This window comes from Panthera onca, chromosome C2 (assembly GCF_046562875.1).
Source record: "Panthera onca isolate mPanOnc1 chromosome C2, mPanOnc1 haplotype 2, whole genome shotgun sequence".
Taxonomy (NCBI): domain Eukaryota; kingdom Metazoa; phylum Chordata; class Mammalia; order Carnivora; family Felidae; genus Panthera; species Panthera onca.
Genome location: NC_138347.1, coordinates 58,222,390 through 58,242,022, shown reverse-complemented (window position 1 = coordinate 58,242,022; position 19,633 = coordinate 58,222,390). Strand labels below are relative to the sequence as shown.

The window sequence follows — 19,633 nt, the reverse complement described above, 5'->3', positions numbered from 1 at the left end:
TGATCTCACGGTTCTTGAGTTCGGGCTCTGCATTGACAGTGTGGAGCCTGCTTGGGATTCTCTCTCTCCCTCTCTCTGTCTGCTTCTCCCCCACTCTCTCACACTCTCTTAAAATAAATAAATTAAAAAAAAAGATAAATCACTTTCTCTACAAAATCTCCAGTCATCTACCAATTTATTACCATCAATGAATATTTATTGAGAACTCGTAATCTTCAGACGACTGTACAAATAATTAAAAGTACACACACACACACACACACACACACACCCAAACAGGGGACTCTAAGGAGGCTGTGGTTTGGCTCACTTGATAAATTAAAAACCTTCAAGATTATTTAATCTTGTCTTGAAAATAGTGCCTAATGTGTTTCTCGGAAAGAGTAAGTGACTCTAGCAGAACTGAGGATGACCCATTGATGACCCATCAATGAATGTTTGTGGTTATTCACAGGGAAGATGCAGAGAGTAAAGAATAAGAACTGAGTCACCACCAAGAAGTTCAAAACCCACAGAGCAAAATACTGGTGGAGTCAGGACCAGAATGCCTCTGTTGGGCTATGTTTTATGTTCTGTTGTTTGGACTATGAGTTACCAAAACAGCTACATTCTATAATAATACCTCTTATCGAGGGCTTTTCCATCTTGCAGAGAGAAACAAAATGAGATGAATTTTTGAAGTGAACAGTCAGATTTGGGGACGTCTAGCCATTGGTTCTTGCCTATACTCAGGATTCTGGTCCAGGAAATAAAGCTAAATTTTGTGCAATACATATACTTGAACTTGAGGGCAAATCTTTTCAGGATTGAAGGATGGACCTTCTTCGGGTCATAGAGAACCTACCATCTGTTCCTTCACTGCAACATCTTTGCTTGGCCTCTGTGTGGTCTCTGGGTTTTTTTGTTTGTTTGCTTGTTTTTGTTTTCGTTTTGCAACTTGCTCACTTACTAACCACAAGCTTCCAGCTGCTTACACTGTGAAATCTAATGAGATTACAATAAAGCAGGCCCCATGCACAGCCGTCATTATGCAGAAAGACACAAGAGCCTCAGCTAAACACACCATAAAGTGTTTGTCTTAAGATATGAATCCTTGAAAACATCAGCTCAGCGATGACAAAAAGTTCTGCCTAGAGTTCTCTGCAGGAAATATTTTTGATATTGTTTTGACTTTAGGAAAAGAAAAACAACTAGACTGTGGGGGTTACCTAAGTGCACAGTGAAACTGCAAATTCAGACTGAATCCTGTCCTCCAAATACAGAGTTCTTATGTGGAAACAATCTCATTTTCATTTTGCTTTCTGGGAAACCCTCCAAGGCACCGTGAACTGCCAGCTTTTTGTGACCTTCAGTTTCCTAACTGCTCCCAAGGGAAACTTGACCTTGGAACTGTGGAGAGGAGGGGAACAAGTTGGCGTGGAGCAGGGCAGAGGTTTCATTCTCTCTGTTTGCTCATTTCCCAGAGCATATGGGTTCTCCTGCACCCTTAGAGCCTCTGAGGGCAAGGAGATGGGGACAAAAAGTGCAATGCAAATGCACATTAACCCCAATGCAAGGACACATACAAGACTGTCACATGGGATGGAGACTCAGATGGCCAGCTGGGAGCAGTTCCCAGTGAAGCATTAGGAATAAGAAAACATTCGGCCACCTGCAGATGCACAACTGATACAGGGCTCCCTGACTCCTCAGAGCATCGTAGGACCGAAATGAAGTTCGTAAGTCACAAGAAAGCTTCCTGTAACGTTAGCTGGCTTCCATAGGTATCGGGGACACACCCATGACAGATTCCCGATTTGAAGAAGGACTTTCTTGGGTTTCCTATCATTTGGCAACTTCTTGACTCACAAGATACCATCTGGTCATAGAGTTAACCAAGAGAGGAACTGTGTATATCAAGAGACGCTATGGGGGCCCTGTAGCCCCTACCTACATATATTGTCCTATAGGCATATAGCCAATGAGAAGAGAGTGGTTTCTTAGCTTTTTCCCAGCAAGAATTCCTTCCATCTTTTTCTTTGCTTATGGGCACATGGGTTGAACAAATTTGCCTTTAAGGCAGATTTTATTAAGTATCAAGTAGTATCTTCATTTCCATTACTCAATGAAAATCTAATTAGAGTAACATTACCACACTGACCTGATAGAATCTCCGCCAAAAGCAAAGCAATCAACATTTGAGTAGGTCTCTGAAGCCTGAGAACAGGCTATGTAGTCAGTTGGCATTTTTCATTTCTGAAAATAGCTTGTATTGTCCCATTCCCACCATTTGTAAGCCTGAAGGATCCAGGGAACTGCTTGTTTGTTAGAAAAAAAAGAGAACGAAGAATTTGGAGTCCTAAGCCTATAGGACTTGTTAGCAGAGTGATTTTGAGAGAGCACTCACCTTTATGGAGCCTTAGGTTCCTTATCTGAAAGGATGTCGTTTTACCATGACACCCTTCTTACAGGGTTATGATGAAATTAAATAAAACCAGACTAGGAACTTTCGACATATTCAACTTTCCCAAAGAGAGAAATTCGCAGAAATAAAAAATCTGGGTACAATAAGTGAAAAAATTTGTCTCTGTGTTACATTTAAATCAAACAAATAAACAAAACAATGTTCGCAAACCAGGAGATAGGACAATTTTCTTTTTCACGGTTTCAGAAAGGGATAGAAAAACTGATGTAAGGGCAATTGTGTGTGTGTGTGTGTGTGTGTGTGTGTGTGTGTTTTCTTGTTACTTTCCTGGAGGAGAGGAAAACCACTGTGATGTTGAATGTTATGCCTGTATGGGATCAAGAATGCCTGGCTGAGGGAGTCATAAATATGTGCCCTGAGGATCCAAGCTAATAATTTACAAAGGACTCCATACTCTTTTACCCTTAGAATACAAATAGTATAGACACTGCTGAGTATTTTTCCCAAAACAGAGTGCCAAAGAACATGGGTTTTGGCCAGGCAGACCCCAACTCAAATTTCACCTCATCTTACTACCTGTCTGATATACGAGAACTGAGCAAATTGCGTAAGTTTCTTATAAGGATTAGATTTTTTAAAAGGTAGATAAAAAGGCAGGAGTTCATTTCCTGCACGTCATAGGCACTGGTTAAAGGTGAAATGTTGTTATGCGTCCTCATATTTCAGCTTCAACTTTTCCTCTTTATCCTAATGTTTTAGTTAGCAAAAATGATAGCATGTGAATACAATTCTTGTGGGGTCAGCTGCATCAGGAAAGGGTATTTAGTCAGTAGCCTTGACAATGCGATCTCTATTTGTAATGCCTTTGCTATCACATGCTTAAGTATGAGGTGGGTCTGGAAAAAGAAGAAATTCTTTGTTCAAAGATATTCAGCCAACCACATTTCACGATGGCACTTCTTTATCTTGATCCTGTAAGTGCTCAGGAATTGTGGCTGCTTTGGAATTTCTGCCAGACAGCTAATGGAAGTTTTAGGATGTATCCAAACAAAAGCAAAATGGAGGTTGGGAGAAAAGGGAGATTTGCTGCTGTGCCTTACTGGTTCACTGCTTGAATGACAGCTGTAAGCCATTTGGACTCCAAGCTGACATGGGCCTCTTTGGGCTGCAGATACTGGGAACCTCGATATGATAGATTGTTGAAGGTTCCTCTTGCTTTAAGCCTCTGTCTGCCCAAATCCCTTGGATTTAGATGAGTAGAGATTAGCTAAGGTGAAGTGAAATTGTAATTATTAATTTTCGTTCCCAGAGAAGGACTGGAATGGTGTCATTTGTTTCCCTGGAAATAGTTCAAATGTTGTACTTAAGTTGGGGCTCATGTGTTTGAGTCTCTGGAATAGAAAGGGGCAGAGATCTAGCCTGAAAATTCCCTCGGTTTACTTAAGAAATATCCAGGACTGGGGGCACCTGGGTGGCTCAGTCGGTTGTGCGGCCGACTTCGGCTCATGTCACGATCTCACGGTCCATGAGTTGAGCCCTGCATCGGGCTCTGTGCTGACAGCTCAGAGCCTGGAGCCTCTTTAGTTTCTGTGTCTCCCTCACTCTCTGCCCCTCCCCCATTCGCACTCTGTCTCTGTCTCTCTCAAAAATAAATAAACATTATAAGAAAGAAAGAAAGAATGAAAGAAGGGGGATGGGGGGGAAGAAATATCCGGGACTGGAAAGACTGCAGTGACTGTCACTCCTGGGACTGGGAACACTTCCCTCTGCTCCCAGCCCGTTGTTCCCTTTACTTGCTCTTGCAGAAGGTCTAGTCTAGTCCATGCTGCCATTTTGGTAATAGTGGTACCCAGCTAGCCTCCGGCATGGCACATCCAAGGGCCAGTGGAAAACCTCTGACTTTGTTAGTCAGCCTTGCTTTCCTAGGTGACTGCCCTCTCAACACCCACACACCCACAATTTATGTTCCTGCATGTGCTTAACTCCACGACTGCCTTGGAAAAGCATTGGATAGGGAATGAGGCAGGATTTGGTAGAATCCTGGCTCAGCTTCTGACTGAGTAAACATGGGCAAATTAATTAACTTCTGGGTTCAGGGCACCTGGGTGGCTTAGTCGGATGAGCGTCTGACTTCAGCCCAGGTCATGATCTCACAGTTTGGGGGTTCAGGCCCCATGTCAGGCTAACTGCCCACTTTGGATGCTCTGTCTCCCTCTCTTCTGCCCCTCTCCCACATATTCTCTCTCTCTCTCTCTCTCTCAAAAATAAATAAACATTGAATTAACTTCTGAGTTCTCATTTCCTGACTTGTAAAAGGACTAATACTGTCTATCTAGTTTAGTCAATCCTGAGAATAACCTCCCCCTACCTAATATCCAATATGCATGAAATGGGAAGAAAAGCTGGATATATTCTCAAGGGCCACGAGTGTTTTGGCCTATTCCAGATGCTGCAGAGAAAGGACAGATAAGACCTATCTGTTTCTAAGGCAGCCTAAGGGATTATGGGTAAATCTGGCCAATGCATTGGAATGCTCTGGCACACTTTCCTCAGTTCCAAACCACCTCCATCACATGCACTATCTACAAACGTTCTCTGGAAACCAGCCAGACACACACTTAACATTTTACAGAGTTAATATCTTCACAGAAATGTATCAGTTACCATAATTCTTCACCACATTCCTGGGAGTTAGCCACAGACTCAGCCCAAATCACACATGGGATTTGTGTCCAGGCCACCCTCTGCAGTGGCTTAGACTCCTGCATCTAGTTAACTTCCCGAGCCACATAAAAATTCCGGCCACAAACCGCACCAAAGGGGATTCACTTCAGTTCCATAAATGATTGACAAAAATACTGTCAAACATTACCTTGTTGAATAAATTGCCCGATCCCTCTCCTAAAGGGAGTTCAGAAAAATAGAGCTTCTCTTTCACCATACTTCTAAAAGTGGAAGAGCTAGGAACCATTGCACAGACCTGTCAAGTATATGGGTAACAATATGACAACATTTCTGGAGGGGTTGTATTCAGATCTAAATGTTTATTTAAAATAACGTATTTCTGGCATGTGTAGACTTGAAGGAGAAAAATTCCATGTTTTTTGGTAATTACTTAATAATCTTATCCCCCCTCAAGAATCACTCGCTAACTTGTTCTATGGTCAATTTTTTCTCTCTAGACCTCCAGAAGTAAGGGAAGCTTCTTCAAAATCACAAGCTCTTATGCCTGAGGTGACATCAGGTATTCAGTTCGTTCATGAGTCTCGTTCGTGTTCATTTATTGTTGAGCTAGGAAGGAGCCCGTGGCATTTACTATTCTGTGTAGGATAAAAATGTCTCTGGTCAGCTATCACTGCAGAGAACAGTTATCTGCTACATTGCCTTGTGTCTCTTCTATAGAGATAGGCATGGGCTTTAGCGGTCTCCTGTCAAAGTTAGGAAACAGCCTTTCATCAGTAAATGATTGACCTGGTCACCCCGGGTGATAAGCTTAGGTAAATAGACTTGATTCTGCTCCAGCAATTTGAAGACTTTTAACTCCTTAGGTTCCAGAGCCGAATAATGCACATGGCTTTCTGGGAAATCCTATCGCTCGAGTTCGAAAGCTTTTTGCGTAGACAGTGTGTTCCTCAGAATTATAATGCAAACTGTCCTGGTATATCTTGAAAGTGGAAAGAACTTACGCCAGCAAAATCTGGAACAAAACCATGTTTGAAGAGTCATAACTAATGGAAGAATTTCATGAAATCACAAATACAATTTTTATGACGAAAAATAGAAAACTTTCTAAACCTTTGAAATATGTAGAGGAAACACAACAATTTTCAAAAGGGAAAGAAGATGGAAGAAAAATACAACCACTTTGCAGAACACGTTGGTGGACGGATGATTGAATTCTCTCAACATGCACCCACAACTAATACATCTCCTTCAGTAGACCATCATCAGAGACGCTCTGGATACAAGGCAGGGCAAAATGCCTGTTTTGTGATCTTGAGAGAAAGGCCCATGACCAGACAGATGGCCTACCTTGATTGCTGCTTTTGGAATCTGGACTCTTCTCTCAACTTCCTTCCTGACTCAGCAGTGGTGTCCCACGACTGTTTCAATCCTGGCCGAAGAGTTTGGGACAATGGTAAGAAGCATCAACACAGGGTTTCACTTTTTCTCAAGCACAAAATCAAGGTGTTCCCCTCCATTTCCTTTCCCGCTTTCACTGGCCCCTGCGGACAGTGGTCACGAGCTGCAACTTGCTTGCAAGCAGGTATGTTGACAGATGTGAAGGAGGGAACCTGTGCTGGTTTCAGCTGCCTGGTCTGGCCAATCATTACAGACCAGTCCAGGCTCTCAGTCCTGCTCAAGCCCAACCAGCGATCTGGATGACAGAATCAGATAGCAGCACTGCAGGGGAAGAAAGCAGATTTGTTAGCTATTGACTATCCAGAAAAGCAGTGACCTTTCAACAGGATCTGTGAAGTAAACAGGTATATATGGGAGAAAAATACCTTTTATTTCACTTCTTTTTCCTGTAGCAATCTCAGAATGCAATTTCAAGGTCATTTTAACAAATCTCTCATTTAATAGAATTTCTTCTATTGAATTCCTACCTGGTGAGAATCATTTGGAAATTCCTTGAACAAATATGGCTGCCACTTACTTGAACCTTGAAATTTTATTCCTATTTTATAGATGAGGGAACAGAAGCTCAAAGGGGTAGTAGTCATGCAATGAGTAGGTGCTTAAATCAGGATTCGAACTCACTATTCTAAAACCAGTACCAATGTCCAATGTCCATACACTTTCCGTAGTACTCGGTGGTAGACTGAAGAGGCCCCAAAGATGTCTATGTCTGAATTCTTATAACCTGTGAATATGTCACCTTTCGTGGTAAAAGGGACTCTGTAGATGGATCAAGCTAAGAATTTGGAAATGGAGATTGATTATCTTGGGTTGTCCATGTGGGCCCAGTATATCACAGGGGGCCTCAGAAGATGCTAGGATCAAAGGAGACGTGGTGACAGGAGTGGAGTCAGAGAGAGATTGAAGATGCCACGCTACTGGCTTTGAAGAAGTCAGGAAGGGCCCCTGGCCAAAGAAGGTGGCTTTTAGAAGCCAAAAAGGCAAGGAAATGAGTTCTCCTCTAGAACCTCCAGAAAGAACACTGCCCTGCTGGCCCATTTTAGACTTCTGACTGTAGACTTGAAAGGTAATACATTTGTATTGTGTTGCTATAAGCCACTGAGCTTGTGATGACTTATAGCAGCAATAGAAAACTGGGAGAACCAGAAATATTCTGCCTGATGGTGAGCTCTACCTTCTCGAAATGGCAACCCATGAGTCTAGTTCCTCTTTGAACATCAGACACTCAGGGGGGCAGTTGCAAATGATGGGGAAGGACCCTGGGAGGAAACTCAGAGACCAGTTCCAGCACTGCCTTAGACCAGTCATTTATCTCTGGCTTTTAGTTTTCTCTCTTGTAATATTAGCACCTGGACAAATGTTCTTTGGTCCCTTCTACGTCTAAATTCATAAGATTCTCAGTTAAGCGTCCAACTGTGGCTCAGGTCATGATCTCATGGTTCGTGGTTTCGAGCCCCACATCAGGCTCTGTGCTGACGGCGTGGAGCCTGGGGCCTGTCTCAGGTCCTGTGTTTCCCTCTTTCTCTCTGTCTCTCCCTCACTTGTGTTCTCTTTCTCTCTCTCTCAAAAATAGGTAAACTTAAAAAAATTAAAAAAAATTAAATTCATAAGATTCTAATATCTCAGTCATACAACAATTCAAAAATAATTGAAGATATCCCCATCATGTTTCTCTTGGTCTTTTTTAGTTTATTTTTTGTAATTTTGTTTATTTATTATGAGAGAGCAAGGGAGGCTCAGAGAGGTAGAGAGAATGAATCCCAAGTGTGGGGCTGGAGCTCTCGAATTGTGAGATTATCACCTGAGCTGACATCAAGTGTCAGATGCTTAACCGATTGAGCCACCCAGGCTCCCCTTTCTCAGTCTTTTCTAAACACAACATCCCCAGTTCTCATGTGACACCGCTTCTAGACCCTTCAGCCTCCTAGCTGCCTTTCTCTGAAAAGGCTCCAATCTGTCCACCTCCTTCTGAAATGTGTTGTTTGGACTCGTGTGGGATACCCAGCCATGCCTCCATATCTGCTCCTGTGCCTGGTTTCTTCCATCTCCCACTGCCCTCTCTTTCTAGAGCCCATCTGACTCTCATTCTTTAGGGTCTTTTGGACTTGCTTAGTCTGTTCCTTTTTATCTTCTTTTATCCAACCTTACCTCTTGAAAGAGAGCATCCATAATCAACAAATTCACATGAGTCTTAATTTAGTTCATTTTTTAAATAGGAAAGACCAAAATCTTCTAGAGCTAGCCTATGTCAGCCATCTTTGCTTGCTTAACAACCTTGAAATGATAGTTAATTCTCACAAATATTTGAAAGACAGCGGTATGTAAATTTCTTAGAATCATAGATTCCTTTGAGAGTCTGATGAGAGCTATGGATTCTCTATTAGAAAGATGTGCTCATAGTTCATAGTTTCAAATTATTTTACTTTTTTGAGAAAGAGAGAGAGAAAGAAGAGGGGGAAGAGAGGCAGGGGTGCGTGGGGAGAGAGAAAGAGATAGAGATGAGAGAGAGAGAGAGAGAGAGAGAGAGAGAGAGAATCCCAAGCAGGCTCCATGCCCCGCGTGGAACCCAATGTGGGGCCCAATCCCATGACTGTGAGATCATGACCTCAGCTGAAATCAAGAGTAGGACACTCAACTGACTGAACCACCCAGGTGCTCCAGTTCCAAAATTTTGTATGTCATGTCAGGGCATTCTGGCACCAATGAAATAGACCACTGAACCGTCTGATGTGTGGCAGGTTAGTTCTAAACCTGCAAGGTTGTTGGGGAAGGGGGGAGCTTTTGCAAAAGGCAGTCTAATGTCTTCTTCCAGATCCATTTATACTTCATGGAGGCCTACAAATGAGACTCCTGGGCCCAGATTGAGCAAACACCCATTAAGCGTCAAAGCAGGAAAGTCTTTAGGCCACAAAGCAGAGAGGTTAAACAAAGAATAGCTTTCAGTGGCCTTCTTTTGCAATAAGAGCTCTGCTTCTTAGGGCCTTTCTCCACAGGATAAGTCCCATTCTTTAGACATCAGGCCTCTTAGATTAAAGCCATCTGCTTGCCTAAGGCTTCTCTCAGTTGCATGATGCTACTGGACAGAGGCTGACAATTCTGTGTCCCCTTTCCCCACCCATGCTTTCCAAAAACACTGCCCAGCTGTGCAAACACCCTGGTCTGACTAGCACTTTTGTTTAACTTGCACTTGCCCAGGCCATCCGGGGTGAGGTTTGAGGCACATGGGCTTTGGACACTGTTCCTCCCTTGCAACCTTCTACCCTCTCTGAGAATGAAAGGTTTCAAGTCTTAAAGATAATAACAATCCTTCAGTCACAGTGAGCAGATTTGCAGAGGGATAAACAAAAAAACATACTGCTGATCAAGAATTCCTTTGGGGAGAAAAAAAAAAAAAACAAAAATCCAGAGCATTCAGGCATTCTAACCTCAGGGATTCACAGAAGAGGACTCACTTTCCAAGTCAAAGAAGCAGGGTCTGGTCTCTGCATTGCACATATCTCCAGCGCAGCCATCCATAGGACTAAGTGACTCGGGCACCTTTCTCCTGCCACACTGGATGGCACGGAGAGAGGGCATGGACTGGGCACAGACTTCTACAGGAGACATTGAGAGTCTCCTTATGAAAGAAGAGGTGGTTTTCTAGCTCAAATAACAGTGTGTTTATATACTTATTTACTTAGTTAAGGATGTTTGAAAAGAGCATGGCCAAACCCAATTCTTGACAAAAGCGTGCAGTGGAATCAACTATGGTGGTTTTCAGCCTGGAAAGGATCATAAACAAAGGCCATTCCCATAGCTTCACAGTGGAATTTTTTTAAAAACTTAAGGAAATTTTATATCACTGTTGAAAAACCCAGTATCACTTGCCATAGAGAGAAGGTAATCATAAAAGAGTAACCATAAAAGAAAGAAAATGCACACAAAATTATATTAAATGTTAGCTGGATATTACTGGCCTTTTTGGGGTTGTTGTTTTTGCTAGAAAAACAAGGGTTAGAGAGTTTTCGTCACTAAGCTGAGACTTTCCTCTCCACTAATCAGGATGATTAAGTGATTGATGATATAAATTCTATTCAAAGCTATGACCATCGTCCCCCTCACATCATCTGGCACACCACCAGTGGTGGGAACCCTACTCACTCTCAGAGCAGTGCACAGATAGTCCAGTGTGCAACTTTCTCTTCCACTCTCTGAATTTATCTGCTTTCCTTCTTATTAATTAGTTCCTGCTAAGTCATTAGCAATAAACACAAGAGTTAGTAGTCAACCATGTTGAAGGGATTGTGCCAGGTACTCTTTGGAGGGGGTGGGTGCAAAGTCACCACCCCCAATACTAAGACTGACTACTCTTGAGAGTTTACTGTGTGCCAGGCTGTGTGATGAAATGTTTTCTGTATAGTGTCTTTTGTAGACTTCTCAAAAACCCATCAGAGCAGGTATTGTTAGTCCTATATCCTGTATATTTAGAGATGTTAGTTTTGTTTAGAGTTATACAGTCGGGATGTGATAGAGCTGGGATAGAAACACAGGGCTATGCATCTCTGAAATGCCTGTTGCCCCAGCTTCTGTACTCAATAGAATGTTCATAAGCTAGTTGTACTATGAAAAATTAATTTGTACATAATATACGCGCTCCATTTTCACAGAGGCAATGTTTCAACCCAAGTGTGTGTTCAGAAATTGAGGCAGTAGTCTTTGCAAATACACCATGTGGATGTTGGGACTCAGACCTATCTCCATCATGCCATTTTCTACTAAAAGCCAATGGGGATGACTGAAAGTGGTGCTTATGAAAGCCCATCAGACCATATAGTAGGGGTGCCTGCGTGGCTCAGTCAGTTAAGCGTCCGACTTTGGCTCAGGTCATGATCTTACGGTCCGTGAGTTCGAGCCCCATGTCGGGCTCTGTGCTGACAGCTCAGAGCCTGGAGGCTGCTTCAGATTCTGTGTCTCCCTCTCTCTCTGACCCTCCCCCATTCATGCTCTGTCTCTCTCTGTCTCAAAAATAAATAAACATTAAAAAAATTTAAAAAAAAGACCATATGGTAGATTTACTAACCATGACTAAAAGTACAGGTGAAAAATCTATGATGTGTTCTTCGATTACTATGTTAACTTGAACAGAAATAGAATCGTCCCTAATTTGCTGCTGTAACATTAACTATGTGAAATGAATGACTACTTAGAATTAACTTCATTTCTGCTAAATTCATACACAGGTGTTTCACCAGACCCTGTTATTTTTGCAGGGCATAGGGCAGAAAGAGAAAGTCACTGAAATTAAGTGGGCTCAGGCATTCTACTAAAAAGAATTAGGAATGAAGAAAATATTGGAATCTTCCTTGCCAACAGATTGGATGCCCACTCTAATCTCTGCATTGTTTTATCTCGGTGCTTGGCAATCACTCAGAGTAACATGGGCTCACCATGGTGGTCAGGTGAGAATATGGATGCAGGACCTGGCCAAAGCCTAGCAGAAATGGTTGAAGTGCTGAGGGCAAAGCTTAGAAAAGGGTGGGTGACAAGATTGGGTGCACATTTCGTGCACGGCTCATCTTGGGGACTGCAGGTGTGGTCAGCTGATTCCAATGTCTTCATCCAAAGTCGTATACTAAGATATTTGATTGACACTGGGTCTATAACCTTTAAAAAAAAAAAAAAGATCAGAAGTGGGTCAACAATAAAATGTATACAGAAACAAGGAAACATGCCTGCTAAAGCTTTATATTTATTATTAGGTTTAAGCCTATTTAGGTCGTTCAAATAAAATACAAGAAAAGACATAATGTCATCATACCTATTAAATTGTTTTTTCACAGTTAAAATGAGGTAATCTGGCTTTACGATGTTTTAGGTTGAATTAAGCAGAATAATCCAGGTTACAAGAAAGAAGGAGAGATATATTTGAACAATTATTTCCTCGTAGGGAAGAAGCCAAGTGAAACGTATGTGAATAAGATAATTAAGCCACAAAATACATTTCAGAGTACCAAGCAGCATATAAGTACCAAACTTTAACCTTAAAATTGGTACAATTTACTATTCTGATTTTATTATTTTTTGTTACTTAACTTAGCAAACAGCATGCACTGTAATATAAAACAAGCATAGAGGACAAACAGAATATCTAACAGAGTATTTATCAGATTCACATATCATATCTGAATTGACCAAGACTTATTTTCACTATGACAACCTCTGTATTTTCTAACTGCTGATCGGCGAGGTTAAGTATAACAGTTGGCATATACACAATACAAACACTGCCTACACAGTCTGTATGTGACGCTTATTAACACAGGGGTGCAAACTAGTAAGTATAATAGCAGCAAGGTACCGCCGTGCCTAGAATATGTTCTAAGATTTATCATGTTGATACTATAGATTCATGACTGAAGTGTTACTAGTGCTATAAAGCAATAACATATATTAAACTGCAAATATACAAAGCAACGGAAGGCTTATCTGACTTCAAAGTGCTGTGCTTCTCATTGGGCTCCAAGCTTGTGAGCATGCCCCTGCGATTTGAATGAAGTATTGGCCCCGAGATCTGGGCCCCAATCAGATTGTGTGTGTGTGTGTGTGTGTGTGTGTGTGTGTGCATGCACGCGTGCATGCACGTACACATGTGTGTGTCGGGGTCAGAATTACGCATTTGGGACCAGTAAGGAGCAATAAAAACCACTGTGATAGGAGTGGGCTTGGGCCTCATTGAATGTGTGTGTCTATTTGGATGAATTTCACCGGTATTCTGTTATTAACAGTAATCAGCAGATGATCAAGGATGGCCAAGAGGAGAGGAGAGAGTGGTATTCTGTGCAGATCAGAAGGAATGAGAAGGAAAATGCCTCTAGACTATTGAGGTTATCTCAAGATTGTGGGATTGAATTCCCAGCAAAGAGAAGAAAAATATTTTATCCAAACTATGTGGCTTAGAAAGGAGTTTGAAAAGTACTAAGAATAAGTATCATTGGAGAAAAGACTAGAACACTGTATCCACTGCAGGATAGAAAGAGTCATCTTAGAATATTTTCTGAGCATTTAAGACTGTGCTATTTCAACACCACCAATAGCATTTTGTACTGTATTCTTCCAGGTTAAGGGCCAGTTCAGCAATATAGTACCTTTTGTGTCACTATTTCTCCTAGGAAGCTGGGGAAGCCAGAAGGTAAGAAGATAGTAAGTCTCTTGGGAGAGTAAAGAGCTGTTCATTACCATTTGGAGTTAGGGTGAAGTTTCCAGCTAAATCACTTATCACCTAATCAATTCACTCCTGTGTGTCCCAAGGCAACATTTCTGAGTGACAAAGCCATGATGGCAAACACTAGGAAGCAGTCTGAGGCCGAGGGCCGAGGACTACTGCAAAGTTAGTGGAATTGAGAGGGACAACCACGTTCTATGCCACACAGAACAAACTTCCTGTTCGTATGGACATTTGACGTGATCAATTTCTGTGCACTTCCTTTTGGCATAACATGACTGTTTAGCATGCATTTGGGAAAGCCCCCTCTTGGGAACTCAAGTGTGTCAGCAGATTTCATTCAGCTCTATTCATCTCACTATACGGATCACTATGGTGCCAATGTTGCACCAGCTGTCATCCTAGACCACACTTTTGAGAAATGAACCCAAAAAGCATTTCTTCACACACGCCACACGAGGAAGAATTACCATAACTGCACACCTCGCCCCCTGAGTATAAGGCATTTAATTTAATCATAAGGGACCTGACATTTTGGGGAGCTAGTTGGCCAAGGTTTGCAGAACATCACTAAGGTACCCGAAAACATCTTTATTCCAGATTAAGGAACCGAGGTGGATTTAGCACAGGGTTGCTTACTTGCTCAGCCATGAGAGAGAAGTCTCATGGCGTGCCCCACTCATTAGGTTGTTCCATTTCCCAGAACCTAACAATAAAAATCTACAGTCAGCCAATAAAGAATATTCCAAAAACTTCAACTGGGCCATGAATTCATTCTGTAAGACGGCCTGAATTTGTGTAGCCCTACTGCGTCCACGAAAAGAAATCGTTTCATTTCCGTCGTAATTTCTTCTGTTTCTCCACCTTTAGCTTAGCACTAAGCTTTCTCGCCAGGTTGTAATAATGTCTCTTTGGGGAGCACTTTCTTATGGCAGGATTCAGAAAAACAGAAACAGAAAATCCTGACACACCACAAAACTGCATTTAATTCTAGAAGGCTTCACTTCATTGTCTTCTTGAACAGAAACATAACCTTTGTGATGTGAATATGAGGTCACGAAAGGAGAGCCAGGATTCTTAACCTTGGTCATGACCTGGGCTCAGATCTTGTGCTTTTGAGTCTATATAAAAATCCTGGGTTTGGACTGTGGCTCAACTATTTTCAAGAATTCAGGGGTCTGGTCTCAGTGTTAAGGAACATAAATTACTAGAGGAGGAAAATAAATTACTAGAGAGTCTAATACAGCATATATATCATTTTGGGGGGGGCATGACATCCTTAGGTCTGTCAATAATTTAAAAATTAATCCTCAATAATTTATCATTCCCTTCCATCAATTCCATCTTGACTTCTCTCTCCAACCCTAAGGATATCTTTTCTGCCCATGAAACCGCAGTGGTATCTCTAATAGGCTCCAAGTTCAAGCCTTTAAACATTGCTCCAATCTAACTGAAACCTGTGATTGTTCCCTTTGCCACAAAGCCATGGAAATGTGGCAAATGGTCTAGGGAGTTCATGAAAAACCATGTGGAGTTACCATTTCAGGATCCCTATGGCCTACATTTCAGAATAACTATGGCCCCAAATCCTATGAAACTAAAGCCCTCTTTGGCTCAATCAAGTAGCTTTTTCGTTGATCTTGAAGTTAATTCTGAGGAAGTATGGTAGGCTCGTTTGATCTTGTGAGAGTGAATGATGCGGTTGGGTCAAACATTTTTATTGTTGGCAGTTGTAGAATGAGTCATAGAACTAAAGTCTCCTCTCCCTCTGTCCCGTCACTGAGTCTTCTGCTTGGCCTCATGTCCAAGAGCAGAATGCATATATCCTTTGTATTATATCGAACAACTTTTTTCCTGGAGCAGAGATTCTGCCAAGTCAAGGTGTTTATCAAGGGCGAACTGCCAATAATCCTCCTATCTCCCAGAACTCCTGTGTAGAATTTCAAAATGCAAGCCAGGCTGGCAACCCAAAACAGTATGAAGGAGTGAACACCTGCATTTGCCACATAGAGTAGGACTCCATGCACACGACCTTGGGGCCATTTTCTGTGCTTCTGTGTCACGCTTGATGCCTTTCCTCTTACTATGCAACCACTGAGGTGCACTTCAGTGTTACAACCCAAGTGAAGTGCAGTTATGTATCTTAAGACGAAAGGAACAAAAATCAAGTAAACATTTCACTGAACAGTCAGCAGCCCTTGGGTGTCACTGGCATCCTCTGAAGACACCCTGCCAACACACCTGGCCTCGTAGCACCAAGCACCTGGACAAAGCTGAGGCTCAAATAAAACAGAGCAGAATAATTCTCCTCTTGCCTCCTGATCTCTTTGCCAAGTAACAAAGGGTTAAAAGAGGGGAAATGACCTAGTCCCTAGCAATTGACCAAGAGTGAAAAAGAAGACCAACTGAAACAATGAGACCACAAATAAAACCCCGAGGGGTGGCCAGGAATTTCAGAGCTTGTCACTGGGGTTTAATATTAGAATTGAAGAAAAATTGAGAAAGTGAGGGCACTTCCTTTCTTACCCCTTTCCAGAGAAGGCCCCCCCAAAATTTGATGATACAATCCCAGGAACCTCTTTGGAGAGGGGGCTCAAATGCAAGAACAGGAAAAGTTAGACCAGATTTTCCCAGAGGCATTTGTGTTGTGGCCCTCCTCAAACTGCAGAAGCTGGAGGTCGGGGATTAAATTATTTTACAGACAGTAGAGGCTGGAAGACCAAGATTTGGGGGTGTGCTTTTGGTAGCTCACCCCGGATACCCGCCATTGCAGGAGACAGGTAAGATCCAGCTGTGAGCACGGAAGAATAGAAATGGGAAGCTCCCGGGGGGGTGGCCTAACGGTCTTCACACATACACACATCCATCCAGGATTCCACGTTTATCTTTCCTCCTTAAGAATCCAGATGCTGCCATTTCCTTAGGGATCCTCAGACAGTCCTGAGGAGCCTCGGTATGTACACACTCCATGCCCAGTTTTCTTTCCAGCTCCTTCCTTTTCAACCTTCTACTGGAGAGTCTTCCTCAGGAACTGAGAGTTCTTCATGACCCATTGTATCTTCTGACCCAGTGCGTGGCCTGGCAGTGGCTTCTCAAGTCTGGACCACACCCACGCATGAACACTGTCCCAGGATGACTGGGGGAGCTGGGAATATCTGTAGCTGAGTCAGAGGTCACTCACAGTGCTGAAATGCACGGTCCTATTGAAGGGAGAAAGATCAGGGCGGCATCGGGCCTGGGTGAAAAGAGTTCGGGAAGCTCCTTTGTGAGTGCTCTTGAGGTAAGAAGCACTGAAGATACTTAATCTATAAATAAATAAGTGGATAAATAAATAAATAAATAAAACACAAGAGGACTCTTTATAGGTAAGTACCTCTTACCAATTAAAAAAAATCCCCCCTTGAGTTTCAAAGCCCTCATGCAGTGGTGATTAGCAGGCTCAGAACAACCTGCAAAAAGGAGAACAATCAAGACACAAACTGGAAAAGTTCCCACACTGGGTATTTCTCACTTGATGACCCACAAGTCATCCTAAATGTCCCCGAGGTAGTCTTGTTTTCAAGGAGTTACAGAACAGCTCCCAACCCACTTGGAGCTTCCTCCTTAAATCCATTGCACTTTCCCATGCTTCCTGTGTCTGCCTCCCCGGTGTCACAGACAAGGCTCCTTCCGTTAGCGTTGTGTCTCACAGCACAGACCGAGTCCTAGGCAGACAACAAGGAAATGCGATTCCAAGATCTGGCTTGAAGATCCCATTCTTCAAAAAGGACTTTGCCAAAATGATGCAGGAGTTTACCTGGCAGCCATTTTGGGGAAAGCTACAGATTTAAACCAAAGAAATCGGGCGTGCAGCAAACATGCATGTCTATCTCCTGTTGGGCCCCACACTGAAAGGCTCTTCCACCACTGTTCCTTTCACTTTTAAGAAGGGGCCAATAGAAATAGAAAGGGATCAATGTTTTAAAACCGGGAAACACATTTCTGATACCAAAGGCAGTACATACTATTTATCTAAAGAATGAAGGTGACCAGTTCCCAAGCATAAGCTATGGAAGAACAGATTATGGCTGGTACAGCCTGGTGATAAAGAAGTCTTACTCTCTCAGGGGAGAAGTGGTGACATTCAACATGCCAGAGAGAGCTGGTGCTTGGCCCTTTTTCCCCTCAAAGCCTTGGGTTGATGTTAGGGCCACCCCATAGGGCCATCCACGCCTGCAATGAGCCATTACTTTGACTAAGGATGCCTTTCTGATTCATCTCCTCACAGGCTCAAATACAACATCCTGGAAGAAAACAGGAAACTGGGCCAATTAGGGGACACTCAATGGAACCTGGAGACTCCATTTCCATATTACATCCAACATCATGAGCCACTGGGGAGACCTTGACCTTGATCACATGAGATATGCTTCTTCCCTTGGACTTAAGTTTTAGTCTCATTTGGGAAAAATGCAATTAAAATCTCTGTAGTTTAATCCAAATGGCCCTATGAAGAAGGGAAAACACCCTCCTCCTCCTACTTCCCCATCACTGCCCAGGGACCATCCTAACAGGAAACCCTTCAGAACTCTGGCCTGGATCAACAAAGTCAACATTAAGTTAAATAAATTAAAAAAAAAAAAAAAATCAAATCAGCATTTAGCCAAAGCTCTATCCTCCTGTAGGAGGTCGTTCAATTCAATGACAGTAGTGGCAAAGTCCACCAGGTCCACGAAGTCCGATGTGATGATGTTGACACCCATGGCTCCGGGCTTCTGGGTTTTCACCCAGTCCAGGATGGCAGGAAGATTCCTGCACAGAAGAGAGAGCAGGGAGCAGAGTTTAAAAGGACTCTTCCAGAAACAGAAATAAGACGTTTCCATTAATGTAACAAAAGTATGTCAATAAAAGCACAAGCCCCCAGAAGTTCATCTGTTTAAGCTTTATATCTCTTTGAGGGATGGAGTGATGTCAACTCCAACAGAGAATTGTACTTTCAAGGTTTCTGCGCTGGAAGACAAGATTATTTGCCACAAGCACCAAAGAGACAGCCATGTCAATGGGACCTTGAAAGACTAAGATCAAGACCTAATTATTGGTAGGCTCTTTAATTATTTTTAACATGAAAAATTGCAAACATATTGATTGCAACACTGAAATAAATTTATAGTAAGTGCATCCACCATCTAGCTTCCAGCACTAACATTTTACAGCACTTGCCACATAACCGTCCATTGACCCACCACTCTATCCTTCCATCAAAACATCTTACATTTTTGACAAGTTCCAACTGCACACATCTACACACATGTCCTAACGCCTCAGTATGCATCTCATTAAGGAGGATTCAATATTTGTTTTAATTTGTTTCTCTTTTGACATAAACTTGCATCCAATAAAATGCACAAATCTAAAAAAAAAAAATGCACAAATCTTACATGTAACCTAGTTGAGTTGTGACAAATGTAAACACATAACACATACCCCATGTCAAGGTACACAAGGAACATTGCCAGCAGGCCAGAAGGTTCCTGCATGTACCTTCCTCATCAATCCCTGTCCCCATCCTCCCAGAGGCAACAGTTGTCACAACTTTTGTCCTACCGTTGATTAAATTTGCCTGTTCTAGAACTTCATGCAAGTTCACGCACTCTGTATTTTTTGTGTGAGGTTCTTTGACTAAGCATTCTGGTTTTGGATTCATCTGTGTTGCTATATACGCCAGTAGTCTGTTCTCCTTTTTAATCACTGCAGTATTCCACTGCATGAACATAGTAGTTTGTTTATCCATTTTCTTATTGATGAATAAATGGGAAGCTACTTGTTTTTAGATATTGTGGATAAAACTGTTATGAATATTCTTATCTAAGTCTTTTTGTGAACACTTATTTTCATTTCTTTTGGAT

The 19,633-nt window shown here is 42.3% G+C and overlaps 2 protein-coding genes across 6 annotated transcripts in view; both read right to left on the bottom strand.

The window, feature by feature from the left end:
- The window catches only part of PHLDB2 (pleckstrin homology like domain family B member 2), a 229,042-nt gene extending 222,381 nt beyond the window's left edge, over window positions 1–6,661 (bottom strand). The window contains exon 1 of the mRNA XM_060640043.3: window positions 6,437–6,661. The gene's annotated coding sequence lies outside the window, so the exon portion shown is untranslated. The remainder of the gene's footprint in view (window positions 1–6,436) is intronic.
- A 5,580-nt stretch (window positions 6,662–12,241) lies between these two features.
- The window catches only part of PLCXD2 (phosphatidylinositol specific phospholipase C X domain containing 2), a 50,445-nt gene continuing 43,053 nt past the window's right edge, over window positions 12,242–19,633 (bottom strand). For all 5 annotated transcript variants that reach the window (XM_081796577.1, XM_060640066.3, XM_060640065.3 and 2 more), the window contains one exon: window positions 12,242–18,539. In XM_081796577.1, coding sequence (XP_081652703.1) covers window positions 18,380–18,539 — 160 coding nt within the window. In that variant the 3' untranslated portion in view covers window positions 12,242–18,379. The remainder of the gene's footprint in view (window positions 18,540–19,633) is intronic.